The sequence below is a fragment of the Tuber melanosporum genome (assembly GCF_000151645.1).
Source record: "Tuber melanosporum whole genome shotgun sequence assembly, scaffold_38, strain Mel28".
Lineage (NCBI taxonomy): Eukaryota > Fungi > Ascomycota > Pezizomycetes > Pezizales > Tuberaceae > Tuber > Tuber melanosporum.
In genome coordinates this window covers 622,793-641,907 of record NW_003299063.1, presented here as the reverse complement: position 1 = coordinate 641,907, position 19,115 = coordinate 622,793, and the positions used below count along the sequence as shown (strand labels likewise).

Sequence of the window (19,115 nt, the reverse complement as noted above, 5' to 3'; positions counted from 1 at the left end):
GAATACCAGATTCGTGCTGTACATCAACCCAAGCATGATCGCAATCAGGACAATAGTCAATCTAGAGGATTTCGAAATAGTTTTCAAGTTGGATAACATCGCGGTTCAACAACAGTCCAACAATCTGTTGTCGCTGCCTCACATTGAGCTCCACATAGTTTGACATCGTTATGGTATTCGGATAGTGATTGGTGACTAGATAAAGCTGTCGAGGGCCTGCTCCATAGCTTGATTCTCCTCATCGCTGCTTTCGAACTCCGACTCAAAGTATGGTGCCCAAAATCCATCTCTAGCTTCGAGTTCTGCGTGCCATCGCTCAGTTTCTGGCATTGTAGGTGTCCAGCACATGGTGATATAATTGATTGTTGGGGGGAGGGATTCGTTTGGCATGTTGTCTTTCCACCATCCATTCACCATATCCATAGCGTGCTCTAGTCCTTCCAGTGGTTCCCAACTGTTTTCGCTCGTCGGATATCCTTTCCATTTGACTAGGAACTGATCATTTCCATGCCAAATGTGGTGGTCTCTGATTTCTTCAACTTCCCATTCATCCTTCTTATCATTGATGATAGGTGCAGGCCGAGAGTGGGTTCTTCCAGGAAGCTTAGAGTCGTCATTTGGATGGAATCGCTTGACAGCTGAGGCGTGAAAGACTGCAGTATTGCGGCGGTACATGCGTCTATCCATCTGGACAGTGTAGTTCTCTGTATGCTCGTCGAAGGATATGACTTTGAAGGGTCCGCGCCATCGGGGTTGCAGTTTCTTGCTGCGTCCGACATTGGTAATGAACATGTTAACGTGTACCATGAGCATGTCTCCTGGTGAGATGGGGACATGTTTGCGTCATCATTTCTGGGCAGTAGTGGTGCTTCGGAATCGGGCAGCCTTAACAGCTTGGAAGGCATCGTTCTGCATTGCTTGGTGGCGGTTTAGATGGTCATCAGAGGCAGGGACTGAGGAGTTCTTAAATAGTGTGGTAGGTAGGAGGGGGTATTGACGGCCAAAGACTGTCTTGTATAGTGACATCCCCAAGGTATCTGAAAATCCGGCATTGATATATGCAGCGAGCTCAACAAGGGCTGGTTCCCAGTTGGTTTGTCGTTCATTGATCATATTCCTAATTCCGGTCTTAACTTCGAGAATCTTTCTTTCTGCTTGGCCATTAGTCTCATGATGTCCAGGGGCAGCCATGATGTGGTTTATTCCGAGAGAGGTCAAGATTTGCTTCCAGAATCTGGCGGTAAAGTGGGGATCAGCATCACTGATAATAGATAAGGGGTACCCATGGGGGGTAAACAGGTGTCATTGGAGGTTATTCCAGGTGTCTTTGGAGGAGTCGGTAACCTTCATTGGTATTAACCAGGTGTATCCAGAGAATCGATCCACAGCTACCAAGATGGTGTCATATCCGACGGACTTGTTGAATGGTCCTGCGAAATCGATGGCATAGGATTCAAATATTTCACATGGTAGTTGGAGGGTCTGAGCTTTCCCTTCAGGAAGTTGTGTTCGCTCCTTATTTGCCTGACAGAGTTCGTATTGCCTGACAAAATCGCGGAAGTCCTTTCGCATTTCAGGCCAGTAAACATATTCTGAGGCATATTGGAGGTTGCAATCCGCACTACGGTGTCCTTTGTTGTGGATTTCAGTAATAACATATTCTCTAATAGTCATTCCATTGAACATATGGCCTTTTGGTATGTATAGGCAGTGTTCACCATAACGGGTACTGGTATAGACCATTCCATTTGATATGTTGTAGGGGCGAGGTCTCCATGCCTGGAGCTATCCATGGCTTTGAAGTAAATCGGGTCATGGCGGTATCCTGCTATCATTTGGCTTCGGAAAGAGGAGGTCAATTCTTCTGTGGTCGATCTAACATCTCGTTCATCCTCGATTAGGAATCCTCTTGCTGGTTCGATAGGGGCTTCCTCTTCCTCAAAGGTTTCATAGAGTTGACGCCGATGCTCGGGAATAGTAGGGGGTATGACCGAGACAATGGTTTCATTGTTATATACTCGTAAGGGTCCACCATATAGTGGTCGTGAATCGATTATGGGAGGAGAGGATGGCGGGGCTGACTGTGGGGGGTGTAAATAGGATATTGCATCCACGTAGGCTGCTACTTGTTCGAGTTCTTCAAGACCTGGGTATCGTGTTGGAACAGGATTAAGGGTATGAGAAGGTTGGGTCGATTCATCTTCATTGATCATCTCTTTTGCTCCTTCTACGGTGTCGAAGCTGGTGTCTTTGGAATCGTCAGCAGGCATATAGTACGGTTGCTGGTATCTGTTGCCGAACTTGATCTCAGTCTGGTGAAAAGGGCAGGTGTCGTGATATCAGTGGGACCAGTGGAGTCTGCTTTGTTCAAGTTCGTGAGGAGGTGTGCTGTGGAGCGTGCAATTGTCTTTCCATTCTTCATCAATATCCTTTCCTCGTTCTGTTCCGGCAGCACTGTACATGGTATAAGAGAAAGGATTGGAGGGAGTGGCAGAGCTGGCGGCAGCCATCGATGGTTCTTGTTCATAGGAGGTGTCGTCAGGGCTGTCCTCGCTTTGTCTTGTGTGGTCATGAACAAGGGGAGGATTTGCGAGGTCTTGATTCTCATATAGGCGGGAGAGAGCATCAGCTAAATAGTTCGTTCTTCCAGGAGTGTAGATAATTTTTGCATCGTATTTGCTGATTTCGCCTATCCATCTTGTTCTTCTTCTTTCAGGTATCCTTCCTGTTTTAAGGTTAGATGAGAGGTTGGTGGTCGGTAACAATAGTGAAGGTATTGCCCATCAGGATGTGGTTGAAAGCGGCGAGAGCATCAATCACATCAAGGGCTTCCTTGTCTGTTGTTCCATAGTTCATCTGTGAGTTAGTGAACTTCCTGCTGTGTAATACCGCCGGCCTTGCCGTTTCATGGGAGGCTCCTTGCCCAACCCATGCTCCAACTCCAACATCTGATGCATCAGTAATCAGCCATATCGGTTCTGGTTTACTATAGTCGATGGGTTGAATAACGTTGGCGTTTTTAATCAATTCCTTGATGTTGGTAAAAGCTTGGTCATGAGTGTGGGTCCAGACAAATTCTGCATTGCCGGTAAGGTCTGTGAGCGGCGCTGTCACAGTGGCGTGGTGTGGGAGGAACTGGGAAATATAGTTGACTAGTCCTAGGAATCGCATGAGTTCCTTTTGATTCCGGGGTGTTGTCCACTCCGTTAAACAGGCTATTTTTCCAGGGGCTGCATGTATTCCTTCATTATCTATAACATGTCCTAAGATATCGAGTTTATCGGTAAACAGAATTGATTTGTTTCTGCTAGCGTAGAATTTAGCTTCACTTAGTTTGGTACAAACCAATCCTATATGGTAGGCATGTTCTATTTCGGTGTTCGAGAAAATGAGAATATCATCAATGTAAACCCAAACAAAATGGTGGAGGTATTCGCTCAGGAGGTTTTCCATAATTGGCATAAAAGTGGCGGGCGCATTCATATCACCTTGTAACATAACTCGGCTAATGAAACTTCCGAAGGGTGTTTTGAAACTGTTGTAGTGTTCGCTTTCTGGATCTAACCTTGTTTGGAAGTAGGCATCGCTTAGGTCAATCTTACTTCGGAATCTAGCCCGTCCAACTGCGTTTAGGATCTGGGTTTGGTTTGGAATAGCCGAGCTGTCCATAACCATGTTTTCATTCCGTAGCTTGAGATCAACCAAGGGGCGGATTCTTTTGCCATCTGCTTTGGGTTGAACAAACATAGGAGCGGCACCTGGGGCTTCTGCGCGGTAGATGACTCCTCTTCTTTGTTGTTGGTTGATCCAATCACAAAGTGGGCTTTTGTATGCGTCAGGAATAGAGTAGGTGGGTTGGTTTTTGAGATTGGAGGAGTCTTGGAGGCGGATGTGGTGATTCACCTCTCTCATAGGCGGTAGTTCTTTGGGTATTTGATCAGGGAAAACATCAGAGTATTCATGCAATGGTTTATGGGTAGTTGCTTCACAGACTGCAGCTTGGTACTCTCCGCTTGTTGGCTTGCATGAGACTCTGACCTTCTGATCTGGGAAATCGATGGTTGATTCCCCACACTTGATTATAGCTTTATGGCGGTTCAGGAATGGCATGCCTATTAGGGCATCATATTTGGCTAGGTTTCCAATCAGCATTTCCTGGGGGGGTAGTATAGCAGAACCAAGTCGAATAGTGGCAGAACAGGTTTTATGGCTTGTGGATCGTGATCCCTTTACTGCCATATTGACTGGTATGGGTTGGTTAAGGTCTCGGGTTGGGAGTCCATGGACAGAGACAAAGGCATTACTGATCATATCTCTTCCGATTGCGCCAGTGTCGAATAGGACTCGAGCCCTTTTGCCATTGATCAGGATAGTACCTTCCAGAGCGGTGTGTGCTTTGAATGTAGCCGGAGGTCGAACATGGTTGCATTCCACATCGATATATCCGATATGGATCTCTTCATATTCACTGGATTGGGCGTTATTGCTTTCAACATTGTTGGCTGACGCCTCTTGCTTTATTGCCTTTCCTTTTCCTTTCTTTGTAGGACAGTTTTTTGCCATGTGTCCTGTTTTTCCACATTCAAAACATTCTCCTTTTTGCTATCTCGATTCTTTGGAGGATTTTGTTTTCTTCTTGAAAACCCATGGGGTATCGTCTTCAGAGTTGCTGGAAGCTTTGTGTCGTGGCTGGCTGTTCCTACTAGAGGATGTCTGTGTTTTGTAGGCCTTGGTCTCATGGAGGATGGCGTCCTTTCGTTCTGCTCTTGCAATTATTACTGCAATATCATCGCCGTCTTCCTCGAGTGGTTCCACTTCTCGCCGGAGGGTAGGGTGCATGGTGTCGTAGAATCGTCACTTCAGGATATATTTGGAGATACTTCCTCTCTCCATCCGGTCCTTATACATCATTGGGTCCGTAGCCATATCGGTGATTCACTTGACATGCGTTCCATTAAATTGCCGGAGCTGGTTGAATTTGTTATATAGGAGGTCGTTGGTTATAGAGGATTGGAATTGTCCTTTCTGGTAATCGAGAACTGTAGTTCCTCTTAATCTTACATTCCCGCCGAAATCCTTATAGCATTGGTGGTATGCGTCGGTTGCCTTTCCTTCACAGAATGATCTAATGATAAGTCCGGTTGTAGGGTCTTCCACATCTTTTCCTTGTAAGAGTAGGAAGTGTGAGAGTTCTGTTGCCCATCGGTCAAAGGCTTCAGGTTTGAGGTCTTTTCCTTCTCCTGTGAACTTCGCTGGGAGGTGGACTTTAAACTTAGGGGGTTCAAATGCTGCGGGTACCTCCTCTTCTTCAGGCCTTGCCCGAGATTTCCCTCCTCCAGAAGGCCCTCCTCCTGTGCTAGCCATATCTGATTCGCTACTAGATTCGGGGTCGTTTAGAGGTTCAAAGGAAGGCTTCTTTGCTGGGGTCGAAGGGAATTCTCCTGGAGGTTATGTGTCTTCCGTGTTTGCAGGATCGCCCGGCTCTTTAGCAGAGCGCCGGGGTTGTTTCTTTCTTGTAAGGTCTTGCCGTGGGATTTGCTTCCCACTCCTGGTCGTCAAAGACTCTATCTTGGGTTTGAGATGAAGCTGAATGTGCTGTGATTCTGCCGCTTCTCTCTGCTAGCGTTCTGAGGTGGATCTCGATAGGTTGATTAGGCCTAAATCTGGGGACAGGTTCTTAACCACTTGCTGAGGTTAAAAAAATGTAACGTGTTCGCAAGGAGCTAATCACGTTATCAGTAATAGATACGATAGTTGGCAGGTGGCCTGCTCTTCCAGAGAGGAGGCGAGAGCTGAGAACTAAAGGAGGCTTCGAGGGTGTACTGGGAAACAAAGAAGTAACCGTTCAACCAAGTATATTGAAATAATGTCTGTTGAAGTCTCCCCTTTCTATCATAGAAATAGGCGGTCTTTAAATACACAAATCTGTTCATGTCTTAACATGAACGAAACTAATCAAAGGTATCAATCGATACACTTTGGTAAAACTTCTTAAGTATCAAAGCGATACTTAAAACAAAACATAAAACAAAACCAAGTATCAAACGATACTTAAAACTAACCAAGTATCAAAGCGATACTTAAAACAAAACATAAAACAAAACCAAGTATCAAACGATACTTAAAACTAACCAAGTATCAAAGTGATTCTTAAAACAAAACATAAAACAAAACCAAGTATCAAATGATACTTAAAACTAACCAAGTATCAAAGCGATACTTAAAACAAAACATAAAACAAAACCAAGTATCAAACGATACTTAAAACTAACCAAGTATCAAAGCAATACTTAAAATAAAACATAAAACAAAACCAATAACCAAGTACCTGTACCGGTTACACCCTCAGCTAGGGAGTCCTCGCCCTGTAAGTCGGCTTTCCTTTTGGGTTTACGCGCTTGGGTTTTTTGGGTGTTTCTTTTGTTTGAGATTGGGGAGGGTGCTTAGTGGTTGGTGGGGATGTCCTGAGATCATTGAGTGGGGGCATTCGGGAGGGTTTCTACGGTGGAGGGGGTTATTGCGGGGTCACATTTAGGTGGCGGTAGTGGAATTTTTGTATTTTGTACGGGTGACTTGGCTGGCGGGCAGGCTGGGCTGAGGAGGACTTTCTTTACCGATGATGGTTTTGTACTTAGTGTTCGTGTTAGGGCATGGCACGGGCATGTTTGAGGTGTGGGGCTGGAGGTTTAGTTAGTTTGTAGTTAGTGGTATCTGGGATGCGACAACCTGGGGGCCCGGCCCTGGGGCTCATCGTATGCCAGTGTTGGCAGTATGAGTTTAAATAAAATTAGATTAACTTCTAAGTACTTTTCCTACTTATTACTTTAGCAAATATAAAATACCTTTACGATCTTTATCTTTACTGCAACATTATTGTTACGCCAAGGAAGGTTCTTCACGAAGACGAGTTAGAGAAAGCTTACGATAGGCGTTCCCAATAGAAGACAAAGGTCGTGTACTATCGGTAACGTAGGCAGAGGCCTAGAGCTATGGTAAGACAAAGGAAGATGGAGACAGAAACGAGAAGTATTGTTCCCCGTTGCCAAGAACTAACTCTCCAAAGAGGGATCGTTACAGAAGCTATTGCACCAGATTGATAGATAATCCATCAGTCGGCAACCTTTGGTTACTCTGGGTGACTCTGACAAGTTGTATATGCAACCATCTTAGGTCGCCAACTTCGAAGCTCAATATTTTCTGATTCAACACATAGATTCTTATCCAGTAACATCTCTCATGTAGAGGAGAAGCACTTCTATAGGATAGAATCATATTACTTCAGTTAGAAGTCCTCAGTTATTGTGAAGGAAGCCTTGCAGTTGCAAGTAGTATTGGTAGAAAATCACTTAATAACAGAAATAACTAGGATGACAACAGGAGTTGAACACATGACCTTTGGTGAAGAGTTATATGATATTCCAATTGAGCTATGTAACTGAGATTGATATGTATGATGATGTGTAGGCCCTGTAAGGGGACTGGAGGGGGGTGATAGAGACCAGGAATTCTGATTTCAAGAGGGGTTACCCTACTTAGGGTAGTTCCTAGGTATCGGATCCTAGTATTCATAACATGAGCTCCTTCCTCTTAAGGCTTCACCTTAAATGCCTGTTTGGATATATATAAAATAAATTAAAAAATAAATTAAAACAATTAATTATTAAACCTTAAACATTAATTCCTTTTAGGACATAATGAGAGCGGGGTGAAAAAACTTCAGCATTTGCTTGGCCATGGTAGGAAAACCTTTTCCTTAGTGTCCTTCCTCTGCCTCCCGTGGTATTTCCGGATTATCACAGTGGAATTCTTCTACCATTTCTCTCGTATTATCTATGTCTGTGGCAGGTTCCCAAGTATTTTCATATTCAGAACAACCTTACCAATTAACAAAGTACTATAATTTACCTACCTCCTAGTAGTGATAGTATACTCTCTTTTAGTAAGAGTGTATCTCGCTTCCTACAATTTTCTCTATTTTCCATTGAAAGTTAACCTCAATATCTTTGGGCTCTCTGGAAGGTTGTTGTTGGTCCACATGTACTGACTTCCTATAAGGTTCTAGCAGAGATACGTGGAACACTGGGTGTATATTCTATTGATCCGAAATATTGAGTTTGCAGGCACGATTTCCTTATTTCTCCAAGATCATGAATGGTCTATATAATTTTAGACTAAGTTTCTTTGACTTTCAATGTACACAAATGTTCTCTGCGTCTAACATTACATTATTGCTGGTTTTGAAGTTAGGTTCTTGCTTGGCCTTCCTATCATAGCATTTGGCTATAGCCTCTCTTGTCTGTTGAAGTGATTGCCTTACTTGCTCATGGATCATCTTTATCCAGTTTGTATAAAGTATGACTCCTGGATTGTGTACCTCACATTGTTCCATCTATTCAGTCTGTAAATGAAATATATAGTTTGTGTAGAAAGTGGTCATTTCATGTGCATTGGTTGCCGAGTTATTGTAGGCATGTTCAGCTAGAGGTAGCAATTAGTACCAGTCGTCCTGATTGTAGTTGACAAAACTTTGTAAGTAATCTTTCAGCACTTGATTGGTTTACTCAGTTTATTCTTCCGTCTCAAGGCCAATCGAGATTCTTTTCTGTAGACGGAGATTGTCTAGGAAGGCTCGGACTTTGCTGGTTTCATTTATGACTACTAGGAGCGAAGTAAAATAAGTAAAATAGGGTAGAATCATAAAAACAATATTATATTATTAAGGTCTCTTCTCTGTTGCTTGATGATGTCTAAAGCTTGGGAGGCACTTCGATATTTATATTCCGCATTTGAGTGTTCGCGGACTACATCTATTTATCATACAACTATGTACTTCTTCAATAGTAATTCGCGATGTCGAGTTTTTCTTCCAACATGCGAACACCTATGGACCCTGAAAACCATCACACCCGGTTCGGTAATTACGATATTTCTTCTTAGGAAGTGTGCTGTCCCCAATAGTAATAACCCGATTAGTAGAGTCTTTTAGACTTATGGCCTAGTTCTTAAGTCGAACTGAGTTGGTTCCAATTGTCTTCACCATTGATAAAATGATTAGTTTTATCCACGGCTATATCTGCAAAGGTGATCGTCATTACAACCATCGTAGGTCGTCTGACTCCGATCCTTTGTAACTCCATACCCAACCAATAGATTTTCTTTGGATGACTTCCTATTAACTCGCTGGAAGCTATTCCACCAGATTGGTAATTAATCCCTCAGTTGGCAACCCTTGGTTGCTCTCTGGGTAGTAGGTTTCAGTAACCATTGTAGTATTGACAATCACCCCATGCCTACGACGTGTTCCGAAACCCAGTTGCAACACTCCGTGAAGTTCGTTGGCTTTTTTGGTAGTGTTTTTTAGAGTTCTAGACTCTTCTAGTGGATGTAAATGTATTGGTCTCTAGTAGAGATCCTTTACCATTTGATACCATCTCTTTGTGCGAAATTGTCTCATTACCTACAGCCTATGCTAAAGGTATCATGTCTTTGAAGCCAAGTAACTCTCTGAGTGGTTGACGGAATTACTCCGTTCTACTTCCCAGGCCTAGCCGAAGGTCCCCTCTCATATATCATGCAAACAGGATCCGGTCGGACAGACAGCGACGATGTATATGGTGTTATTCTAACACCTTCAATTCTGTGGTAATATAGTCACAGGACACAACTGAGATTAATATATATGATGATGTGCGGGCCCCGTAAGGGAGCTGGAGGGGGGTGTTAGAGACCAGAGATTCCAATTCTGAGTGAGGTTACCCTACTTAGGATGGTTCCTAGGTATCGGATTCTGGTATTCCTAACATATCCCCTCTGTGGCAGTGGGTGGTGATGAGAGTGGCCTATCCACCCCTGATGCTAGACCTGCACCCAGGAGAGGGAAGATGAAGAAAAATAAGAAGAGTCAGGTCAAACAAGACCAGACCTTACCTGTGCTACTTGTCCCTAACTCGGAAGTGTCATCCCCTTCACCGATTCGTCATCGCAAACTGGCTGCTACACCATCCGCTGTGGATTCGATGCCTGTGGAGAGAGTTGAGAAGTTGGAGGGAGACTTAAATTCTTAGACGTGTTCGGCCAGGTGTCGATGGCTCGAGAACTACATTATCCAGGCTGCTTTTGTCAAGGTTTTTGGATTCTGCTGCTACTGTAGTTCTCCCCGGATTCTCTACGACAGTTTGTACCCGCTCAGCTAGAGCGCCCTCATCCTGTAAGTCGGCTTTCACTCGCGTCTACCTGTTTGGGCTTTTTAGGTGTTTTTTTTGTTTCGGAATGGGGGTGTGTGCTGGGATGATTGGCGGGGTTTCCCCAGATTATTGAGTAGGAGCACACGGGTGGGCTTCTATTGTAGAGGGGGTTCTAGCAGGACCATATTCAGATCAAGTAGTAGTGGTTTTATATTTTTTGAACAAGGAACCTGGTCAGGTTGGTCTTTTGTTTGGCTTCAGTTACACTTAGTGCTGGTTGGCTCCATACCAGAGGGGCTACGGACTTGGACTTGAGAGGGCAATGGGTTGTTTGATGGTCTTGTAATTAGTTCTCATGCAGGCATGACTGGGAAATAGTAGGTACAGGACCGTAGACTTAGTTACCCTGTAGTTAGTGGTATACTGGTTAGCAGTATCCTTGTGCCTGTGGGGGCTCGTCATATGTCAGTTTTGGTGGTCCAAGTTTAAATAAAATTATATTGAATTCTAAGTACTTTTTCTACTTATTACTTTAATGAATATAAAATACCTTTACACTCTTTATCATTATCATGACCTTTCTTGCTACTATGACAAGAATACTGTTTAACTGGAAGAGTTAGAAGAAACTTATGATAGGCATTCCCAATAGAAGACAAAGGTCTTGTACTATCCGTAATGTAGGCATAGTTCTAGTGCTATTGTAAGGCGAAGATGAAGACAAGTATCTTTCCCTATCACCAACAACTAACTATCGGTGGTAGGATCATTACATCATATGACTCAAGTAAATCATATGAGTGAGACCCATAGCTCATAATTGAGTCATTTGCGAAATCCTGCCACACCCCTGAAATTAGCATATGTTGTAGGGCCTAATACAATAGCATCCTCAATATTTTTTTTACCTTTCTTAATAATAGCACACACCATTCTGAAAACCTTCTCATAGTCATACTAGTATAACAAATAGGGATAATATTGTGGGACGTGAGCAACTTGAATAGTGTAGATATGGGAAACCTCAACCATATTCTTAGCCACCATTTAGATATTAACTACTAGATAACAATGAGCCATGGGCTCATATCTTCATAAAAGCCAATGATATTGGACTGAATTTTAAAGAAATATTATATTAGATAGATTTTACTCATTATAATAGTTCATTTAAATAAAAAATTAAACATCAAAACAGAAAATTGCCCATGTAAACAGACCAAAAAGCAAACCAACTGAGTGATATATTGAGATATAGAAGAAAAAAAGGATGAAAAAAACTAGTGAAGATATTGGCTTTAGAAAGCTACAGTGACAGGTCCTAGATCTCCTGCTTAGTTAAGTGTGATTTGGGCTAATGGCTAGCAGTAAAAAGTCTGCTCAATAGGATCTCATTCGGGGTTCAAAGTATTATCCATCCACTAAACCTCAATGCTCTCACTCCCCATCACTCCTGTGACTTCTCTGCCTAAGCTGTTTAACTTTTAATCTATCGCTACCCACTGCATAGTAGATGAGTCTTTCAACTCAGTTCCTAGTTACCTTCTCCTCTTATCACAGGCCTTTACCTTGTCCAGTAGTCTTTTCTTCTGTTGTCGATGAAGCTCTTTAATTCCAATTACCTTCACCTTAGTAATAACAAGACGGTTTGTTTTGCTTGTAGGCTGCTTTCCCTTTTCTTGGTAGAGGAGTTCAGCTGATACTTGGGCTTCAGCAGTACTAGTATGAGCAGCTGATCTAAATTGGTGAATAAGGATACAGGTTTTGGCTGATTCAGAGGACTGCAGTATACAGTATTCATTTTCTGAAACGTACTCATACCGGCGAGTAGGAGGAGGTAAGTGGCAGGTATGTTAAGGTGTTGCAGGATTAGATTTTAGCCAGTAGGATGATCAAGTACTTGGCATTGATCAATTGGCCAAATTCCTGTCGCCGGCAAGGCACCCAGAATAGTATTCTTAGTTAGACTCTAGCCATCATACATGCTCAAATTGTCTTAGGAAAAAAGTCATCTTTGTGTATTCATGCAAGTGGACCATGGTTTCTCAACTTTATATCCACTTCCTGATCATAGTAGTACTGGAGTAGGGAGAAAATGCTCATATTCAGGGGCTGGAACATGTAAGTAGTATGAGAGGGAGAGCATAGAAGTTAAATATGATGCTGAAGAGTAAAGGAGACAAATTCATAGCTCAGGTGAGAGCTATGACCATCAATCAGCAATAACTGATAGGCATCTTAGTCTATAGGCTGGGTACAAGGATAAAAATGCTCAGAAAGCCATTTAAAATCTGTACAGTTATTCGACCACCCAGTTGGTAAGAGAGTAAATGTTGCCTCCTCTTATTTCTCATAATCATGCTATCCCATATACTAGGCTTCTCCCTTATAGATAACATAAGGGGCTATCATCTGCCCTGTTGCTTCAATTGCTTCTACTAAGGTAATCCATTCTCTACTCCCTTCCTGAATCAGTATTGGATTCTTTCTGGTACTATGACAGAGAACCATTTCTTGACTCATTACCTCTAGAAGGAAACCCTTCTCATTAATATTCCAGATATTCTTGGGTAGAATATGGTACCGACTTTAAATCTTGATTAGGCAGTTAAAAAAGCAATTTAATACAGTAGAATTGCCAGCAAGCGCTCATTCTCAATTAATAGCTTGTACAAAAAGGCTACTAAGTACTGCATATCTCTTCTGCAAGCAATCAATAAATCTCTTTCCAAGTTGTAGACTTCCATCGTTGGCACAATATCCCCAACCCTGCTATATTCTCAGCATCAATTTTCTCACCAAATGCCCACTTGGTAGCATTCCCATATCATCCAATTTTAATACTCATCTCACTATTCTATTCTCCTCCTCAGGAGTGAACTTTTGCTGGCTTTGGTGGATATCGCAGGAGGCTCTTGTTCTGTTCTCATAGCAGTTTATGAGGGTAGTCTTATTTAGTGGGAACTGGTATGCAACCGAATGGTAACTTGCTTCCAGATGCTCATCAAGGTAAGCAAATGCTCTAGAGAGGGCCTCTTCCCATGTTCTAACTGTGGACATATCTGTTGTTTTGTGGTATTTGGTTCTCGGAAAGGATTCGATCGGAAAGCTCTATCTGCGGGGTTGTGGTGGGGTGGCTGATATCTAGGTGGTGACCAAGAACACGGTCGGAAACGTTAGTAGAGGGGGAACATCTTACTATACCTCATTCATTTATCGGATCCGATGCTTATCATAAGTTACCTCCGATCACATCGCCAACCGTTTCCACCCTTCGAGCCTCAGACCCCAGCCACACTTTCAGCCCCCTGTTCCTCCCTCTCTCCAACCCACCGACCAACCTGGCTCCAAGAAAAAAAGAAAGCAAACTGCCGGTAAGACACTGTAACGGTAAGCCCAAAAGCTAAAAAATTTCGATCCCCGATCCCTCCCTGCCGCCAACAGACAATCGGGAAATCAAACCCAGCATCAGGACAAACCCCATGGTACTGGCCATTTGTCCATTTTCCCTCTTGGACTCCAACGATCCTTCTGGCCAGACGCTCACTAGTGAAATAGATAACTACAAAAGAAGAGGAAGATATATTGAAGGAAAGATGGATCCGCCCACGACTCCCGAGTCTGGACTCTTCCACCCGGCGAGGGATTCGATGCAGGTACACTCCGAGACGCACAGTGGTTGTAAGGTTTTCCCTCCTTTTGTTTGATTTATGAGCATCGTACCCTATTCTGTTTTGCCGGGAGTCATTGCTACGGCCTAAGCAATTCCCTTCTACCTTTTTTTTTTTTTTTCTTTCTGGTTTTTACTTTTACACTACTTTTTGGCTTGGGATTTTACTGAGATGCGAGACTTTCGAGATACCTCTTCGAACGAGGATCACTTCTCCGACGCGCCAGAGGGTCCCGACGCCGTTGCCGAAGTGGATAATGACAAAAGGCTACCGACATCGCCGCCGCTGCCACCGTCATTGCCTTCGATACCGCTGGTGCTTGTCGAGAAGATTGATGAGAGGCCGAGTCACGGTGAGGTACCCGGCACAGGAGCGTTTGAGGGACGAACGGCGGGTGCGAGGCCAGACGTGATACGCATTCAACCATTGCCAGATCTGCTCGCTGCCGTTCCTAGGGCCTTCGGTGATAATCCTGAGGGCGAGGAGCAAGAAAAGGAGGAAGAAAGTAAGGGGGAAGTGGAAACATCAAGATCTGATGTCCCCATTACGATTGTCGAACGAGTCGGTTCCACGCCCGCTCATGGGGAAATCCCCGGAACAGAAGCGTTTGCAAAGCGACTCGTCGACGCCGCGCCAGACGTTATCCGAACCGCTACCACCTCGCCTATTCCCACGACTGTGGTTTCTATCGTTGACTCAGACAAGCCATTGCACGGGGAGGTCCTTGGCACCGAGGCGTACAAGATGAGGGCCGCGGATGCTCAGCCGGACGTGGTGGTCAAGTGGAATGAAGAGGAGGATAAGATTGCAAGGAGGGTTAAAAGTGAGAGGGAGAGGATTGAAAAGTTGATGATGAATCCTGGGAGAGCGAGAAGCGTGAGCCCCGGACAGGGGCCGAAGAGTGTAGCTCCCGCGGTGAAGGGGAGGGTGGACTCGGTTTCTATTACATTGCCAATTGGGGAACCGGAGGGGAAGGAGGGAAAGGAGAAGGAGATTAATGGGGTTGAGAAAGGGGGTAAGGAGGATGATACGGTGAAGGAACAGCCGCTAAGAAGTCAATCACCTATTTCTTCACAGAAGTGTGGGCCACCCGTGCCTGTTGGAGAGCCGGAAATCACTCATGACGCCCCTATTGGGGCTGGAGTTGAGAGGGCAAAGGAGGAGACAAAAGAAGTGCCTGCGGAGGAATCGGGGGCAGAAGATGCCAAGGAAGAAGTCAAGGGTCAAGTAATAGATGGTGTTAATGCGGGAAAAAATGGAAAGGTGGAGGAAAGGGAGGAGGATGAAGCGGCAGAGGAAGAAGAGAAGGAGGAAACTACGGCAAAGGAAGATGAAATAAGGGGAGAGGAAGCAGAGGACGATGATGGCTTTGGAGACGACGACTTTGACGATTTCGGCGAAGTTGTAGAGGGTGAGGAGTTTGATGACTTTGGAGGATTTGGTGAAGCAGAGGCCTTTGAGCCGCCGCCCGTCGAGGCGGCTCCACCACCTGCGCCTCCACAAATTCCAGTTATCCCTGTGCCGGTACTCGATTTCGAGAGGCTAGATGATGAGGACACTATCCGTCGAGCTGCTGCAGAGGCTATGGCAATAATGTTTCCGATTGACAAGGAGAAATACAAAAGCATTACTCCTATATCAATAGACGACAATGCATTCCTCACGGAACGAAGGTTTGTCTATCATTTTCTCTAGGCCTGCTTCCGCTAATCGCATCACAGCTTGTCACTCTGGAATCAACTTTCCGCACCCCCGCCATTACAACCACCTAATTGGAAGATGTCTCGGATCCGCCGTCTCTTCCTTGTCTCCCTTGGTGTACCCGTAGATCTGGACGAAATCCTCCCAGCTGAGACTAAACAAAAGAAGCTAGTCCTACCATCTGTCAACATCGCACGCAAGTCGATCGATGAGAGTGCCGGTCGTAGAAATTCACGTTCGAGATCACGAGCACGACGGTCTACTTCCTCCAGTCGGAGGAAAAGTGGAGTCATTGGGCCGGAAGCGCTGGACGTGCCGGGCGCTCGTATCCTGTGCTCCACAAGTGATGTTGCGCTCTGGGGCCTCACAGTCGAGGAGTTAAAAGAGCACATCAAGAAACTAGAATCAATCACCTGTACCGCAAGTGAGGTACTTACCTACTGGCTCAAGAAGCGGGAAGGCGCCATTAGCGATAAAGAAACCTTCGAAACTGTCATCGAGAGTTTGGTAGGGTACGCCCGGAAGAAGCGACAGAACGGCTAATTATCGGGTCTATGTACACATTTGCGAATCCCTTTTTTTCTTCTTCGGATGTAGTTTCGTTAAATCCAGAAGAGAGAAAAGAAAAAAGATATGTGGTACGGTTATTCCTTTATTGGTTGCTTAGCAGACTACTATGGAGTTTGGGAGGAGGGTGATTGAGGGGTTCTGCACCGGGGCGCTTTTTCCCCTTTTCCTTTTGGTCATGCCCCAATTCTTTTTCTCACTTTTTTTTTTTTTTATTTATTTTATTAATTTTTTTTTATAATATTTATTGTGACTGTTAAGCGGGTAGGATACGCAGCGAGTCACCACCATTGTTGTAACTTATAGAAAATAATACCACTATGGTAGATTGAATTTCACACGAATAAGAGAGGTTTTGGCCCTTTTTCAGCACTCGAGTACTAGTATCATACATGCTATGGCCCCCCCATCTCCCTCCCCTGATGCGGCCTGCTATCGTACGCAGGACTAGACGCTTCTGATTATGTCGAGTATGTAAATGATTGGCATGACCCAAGTTGCGAGGATTAAGCCCTGCAGGTGTTAGCTGGGAAGGACAGTAGCAGGGGAGCACGATCGACTGTGTACAGCACCTCGACAATTCCGAACATTTTGTGATGACCGACGGGTCGACGAATAGTGGATGAGCGAGTGAGTGAATGCTGGTTTGTGCCGGTAATGACTGTGGATAATGATTGTACGGAAGGAATGAACCAGCAGGGAGGGGGGAGGGGCTTTATATAGTTAACTATCCTCACAGTTTAAGTTACACCGTAACCAAAAACTTTGGGATCGCTCTAGGGACTCTAGCCCGACAGGTGCATCTCTGGAACTACCTCTCATCATATCTACGATATCGCACTCGATATGATGGGAAAAGGAAGTCACACCCGTTCACTCGAGGGATGAAGGGCTTTTGATGACCTCACGGATCGAGCGTCGGTTTCGGCTAGGTTCGTTAATTTTTGTGGATTGTATGTAAGAGAGGGTCTCTGGAGGTTCAGCGCCACTTTCGCCGTTGCACGACCTTTTACCGCGAGTTGGCTTGGTGAAGAAACAAGCGTATGGGATCTGTTGTTTCATGGAGAGCTTCTTCTGTGGGCTTTCCCTATGAACCGATATCTGCACAGCAGACCTTCATCGTTCTCCAAAGCTCTCTGTCTCCCAACTTGGGGGTTCCAATTGCCGAAGGGTCTTCCCCGGCATCATCCGAATGGATAAGCCCTGCCGAGCGTCTATCTCCGAGAGCCAAGAAAACGTCGGTACACAAACCTGCCAGGAACAGAAACGAAGGGCTGATGAAAAAATAAATGCTTCCCGTTCGTCATTTGTGCTACAAAGGAAAATTATCGCCACAAGTGGAGCCACCCATGTCTGAATGATACATTGCACTAGCCTATAGAGTAGAGATGATCCCGCCACCGTGCTTTCTCCTCCTCACTCCCCTCCCTATTCTCCCCCCTTCTCATTCTCTGGAGCTCATTAGGCGAGAGAGACACAATGAGTCCTTTACCTACACATACGAATGGCGTTGGGCCAAGGGCGACATTTCCGCTAAGCAAATCCTTGAGGCAGAAGCCTAGGAAGTTTGTTCTCTTGTGAATGTTTGTGTAGGGTTGAGCTAATGGTGAGGTAGATGGCCGTTGGTGTTTCGTTTCATCAAGGGAGCTATTCACTATGGTATCGACCGCCTTTTCCCACCATGAGAGTCTAACAAATAGCTAACCAAAGGCCCAGTAATCCTTATACCCGTCCTCTTCCACACTCTCTTCACAATAGCCGTCCTTCTCGTCCACCGCCTTGTCGATGTGGACCTTGCTCTCCCCTCCTCCATTGTTCCCTCGCTTTCCATCGTCGTCGGTCTCATGCTCGTTTTCCGGAATAGCAGCTCCTACGAACGCTACTGGGGCGGCCGCACAGCCTTACAGCAGATTGTTAACAACCTTCGCAATCTCGTTCGCACGTTCCTGGTTTGTGGACCCCTCTCCGACGATTCGGATAGAGTCGAGACGGAGAGGACTGTAAAAACTCTCGTTGCGATGCTCTACGCAGTGAAGAACCACTTGAGGGGGAATTGGGAAGCATCGGCACTCCAACCAGAGTTTGCTAGTCTGATGCCCGAGGGGTTTAGAGGGCATGAAGCGGAAGGTGTGGGGTTACCGATGGAGTTGGCGTTCGTGGTCGAAAGGTATATCAAGAGGGGTGTTAAGAAGGGGGCTTTCAATGCGCCGCAGTCGGCGAATTTGAATGCGTCGCTGAATGCAGTTATTATGGCTTATGGGAACATGGAGACTATTAAGTAAGCAGCTGTTAGTGAGTGAGGTTTTTGGCATGAGTTATTAATGGTAGTTTGTAGGTTGACTCCCATACCTGTTTGTCAGCAGTAAGTTGTTCTGGGGAAGACGACCGAGCACATGTGCTGATTGACATCTCTAGGATCCATCAAAAACAGGTGTTGGCCTTATACTGTTGTGTGCTTCCATTCTGCCTTTTAGACGATATGGGATGGTAGGGGCCTGGTGCGTGCGGACCGTTACTTGAGGGGTTTTGTTGACAATATTAGGTGGACCATTCCGGTTATCACTCTTGTCTGCTTTACTCTCTATGGTATTGAAGGGTATGTGATATCCTGTGATCAACTTAATAAATTTGGACTAACATCAACAAGCATCGGAGAGGAATTGGAGGATCCCTTCGGGAATGACAGGAATGATATCAAGATTGATGCTATCATCGAAGACTGCAGACAAGAGGTTATGGTTCTCCTTGAGAGCTGGAAAAGGGGTCGCGAGGAGTACTACTTGTAGGAGGTTGGAGACATGATGTGATACCCGATATGGCGGCTGCTTTTGAGCGTGCTGAATTTTGGTTTTATGATACCCATTCTTGGTGCCTTTGGTTTATTTTTAAAATCGAGTATAATGTATGAGCTTTGCGTGGTGGATCTGGGATTAATGGATCCCGCTATTATAAGATAATGTTTTATGTAGTAATGAAACTTGGATAACGGTGA

At 44.9% G+C, this 19,115-nt stretch overlaps 2 protein-coding genes; both read left to right on the top strand.

Moving 5' to 3' along the window:
- Positions 1–13,666: 13,666 nt before the first annotated feature.
- Positions 13,667–16,099, top strand: GSTUM_00007672001 (uncharacterized protein; the record flags this gene model as incomplete). The annotated part of the gene is made up of 3 exons (XM_002839583.1): positions 13,667–13,865; positions 14,043–15,528; positions 15,577–16,099. 3 exons carry the CDS (start codon positions 13,667–13,669, stop codon positions 16,097–16,099), a joined length of 2,208 nt encoding a protein of 735 aa, XP_002839629.1.
- Positions 16,100–17,544: 1,445 nt separating this feature from the next.
- On the top strand, positions 17,545–19,115 carry GSTUM_00007670001 (uncharacterized protein). XM_002839582.2 has 7 exons: positions 17,545–17,688; positions 17,739–17,782; positions 17,840–18,401; positions 18,459–18,485; positions 18,539–18,610; positions 18,666–18,719; positions 18,771–19,115. The coding sequence occupies exons 1-7, from the start codon at positions 17,603–17,605 to the stop codon at positions 18,907–18,909; spliced, it is 984 nt and encodes a 327-aa protein (XP_002839628.1). The 5' UTR covers positions 17,545–17,602; the 3' UTR covers positions 18,910–19,115.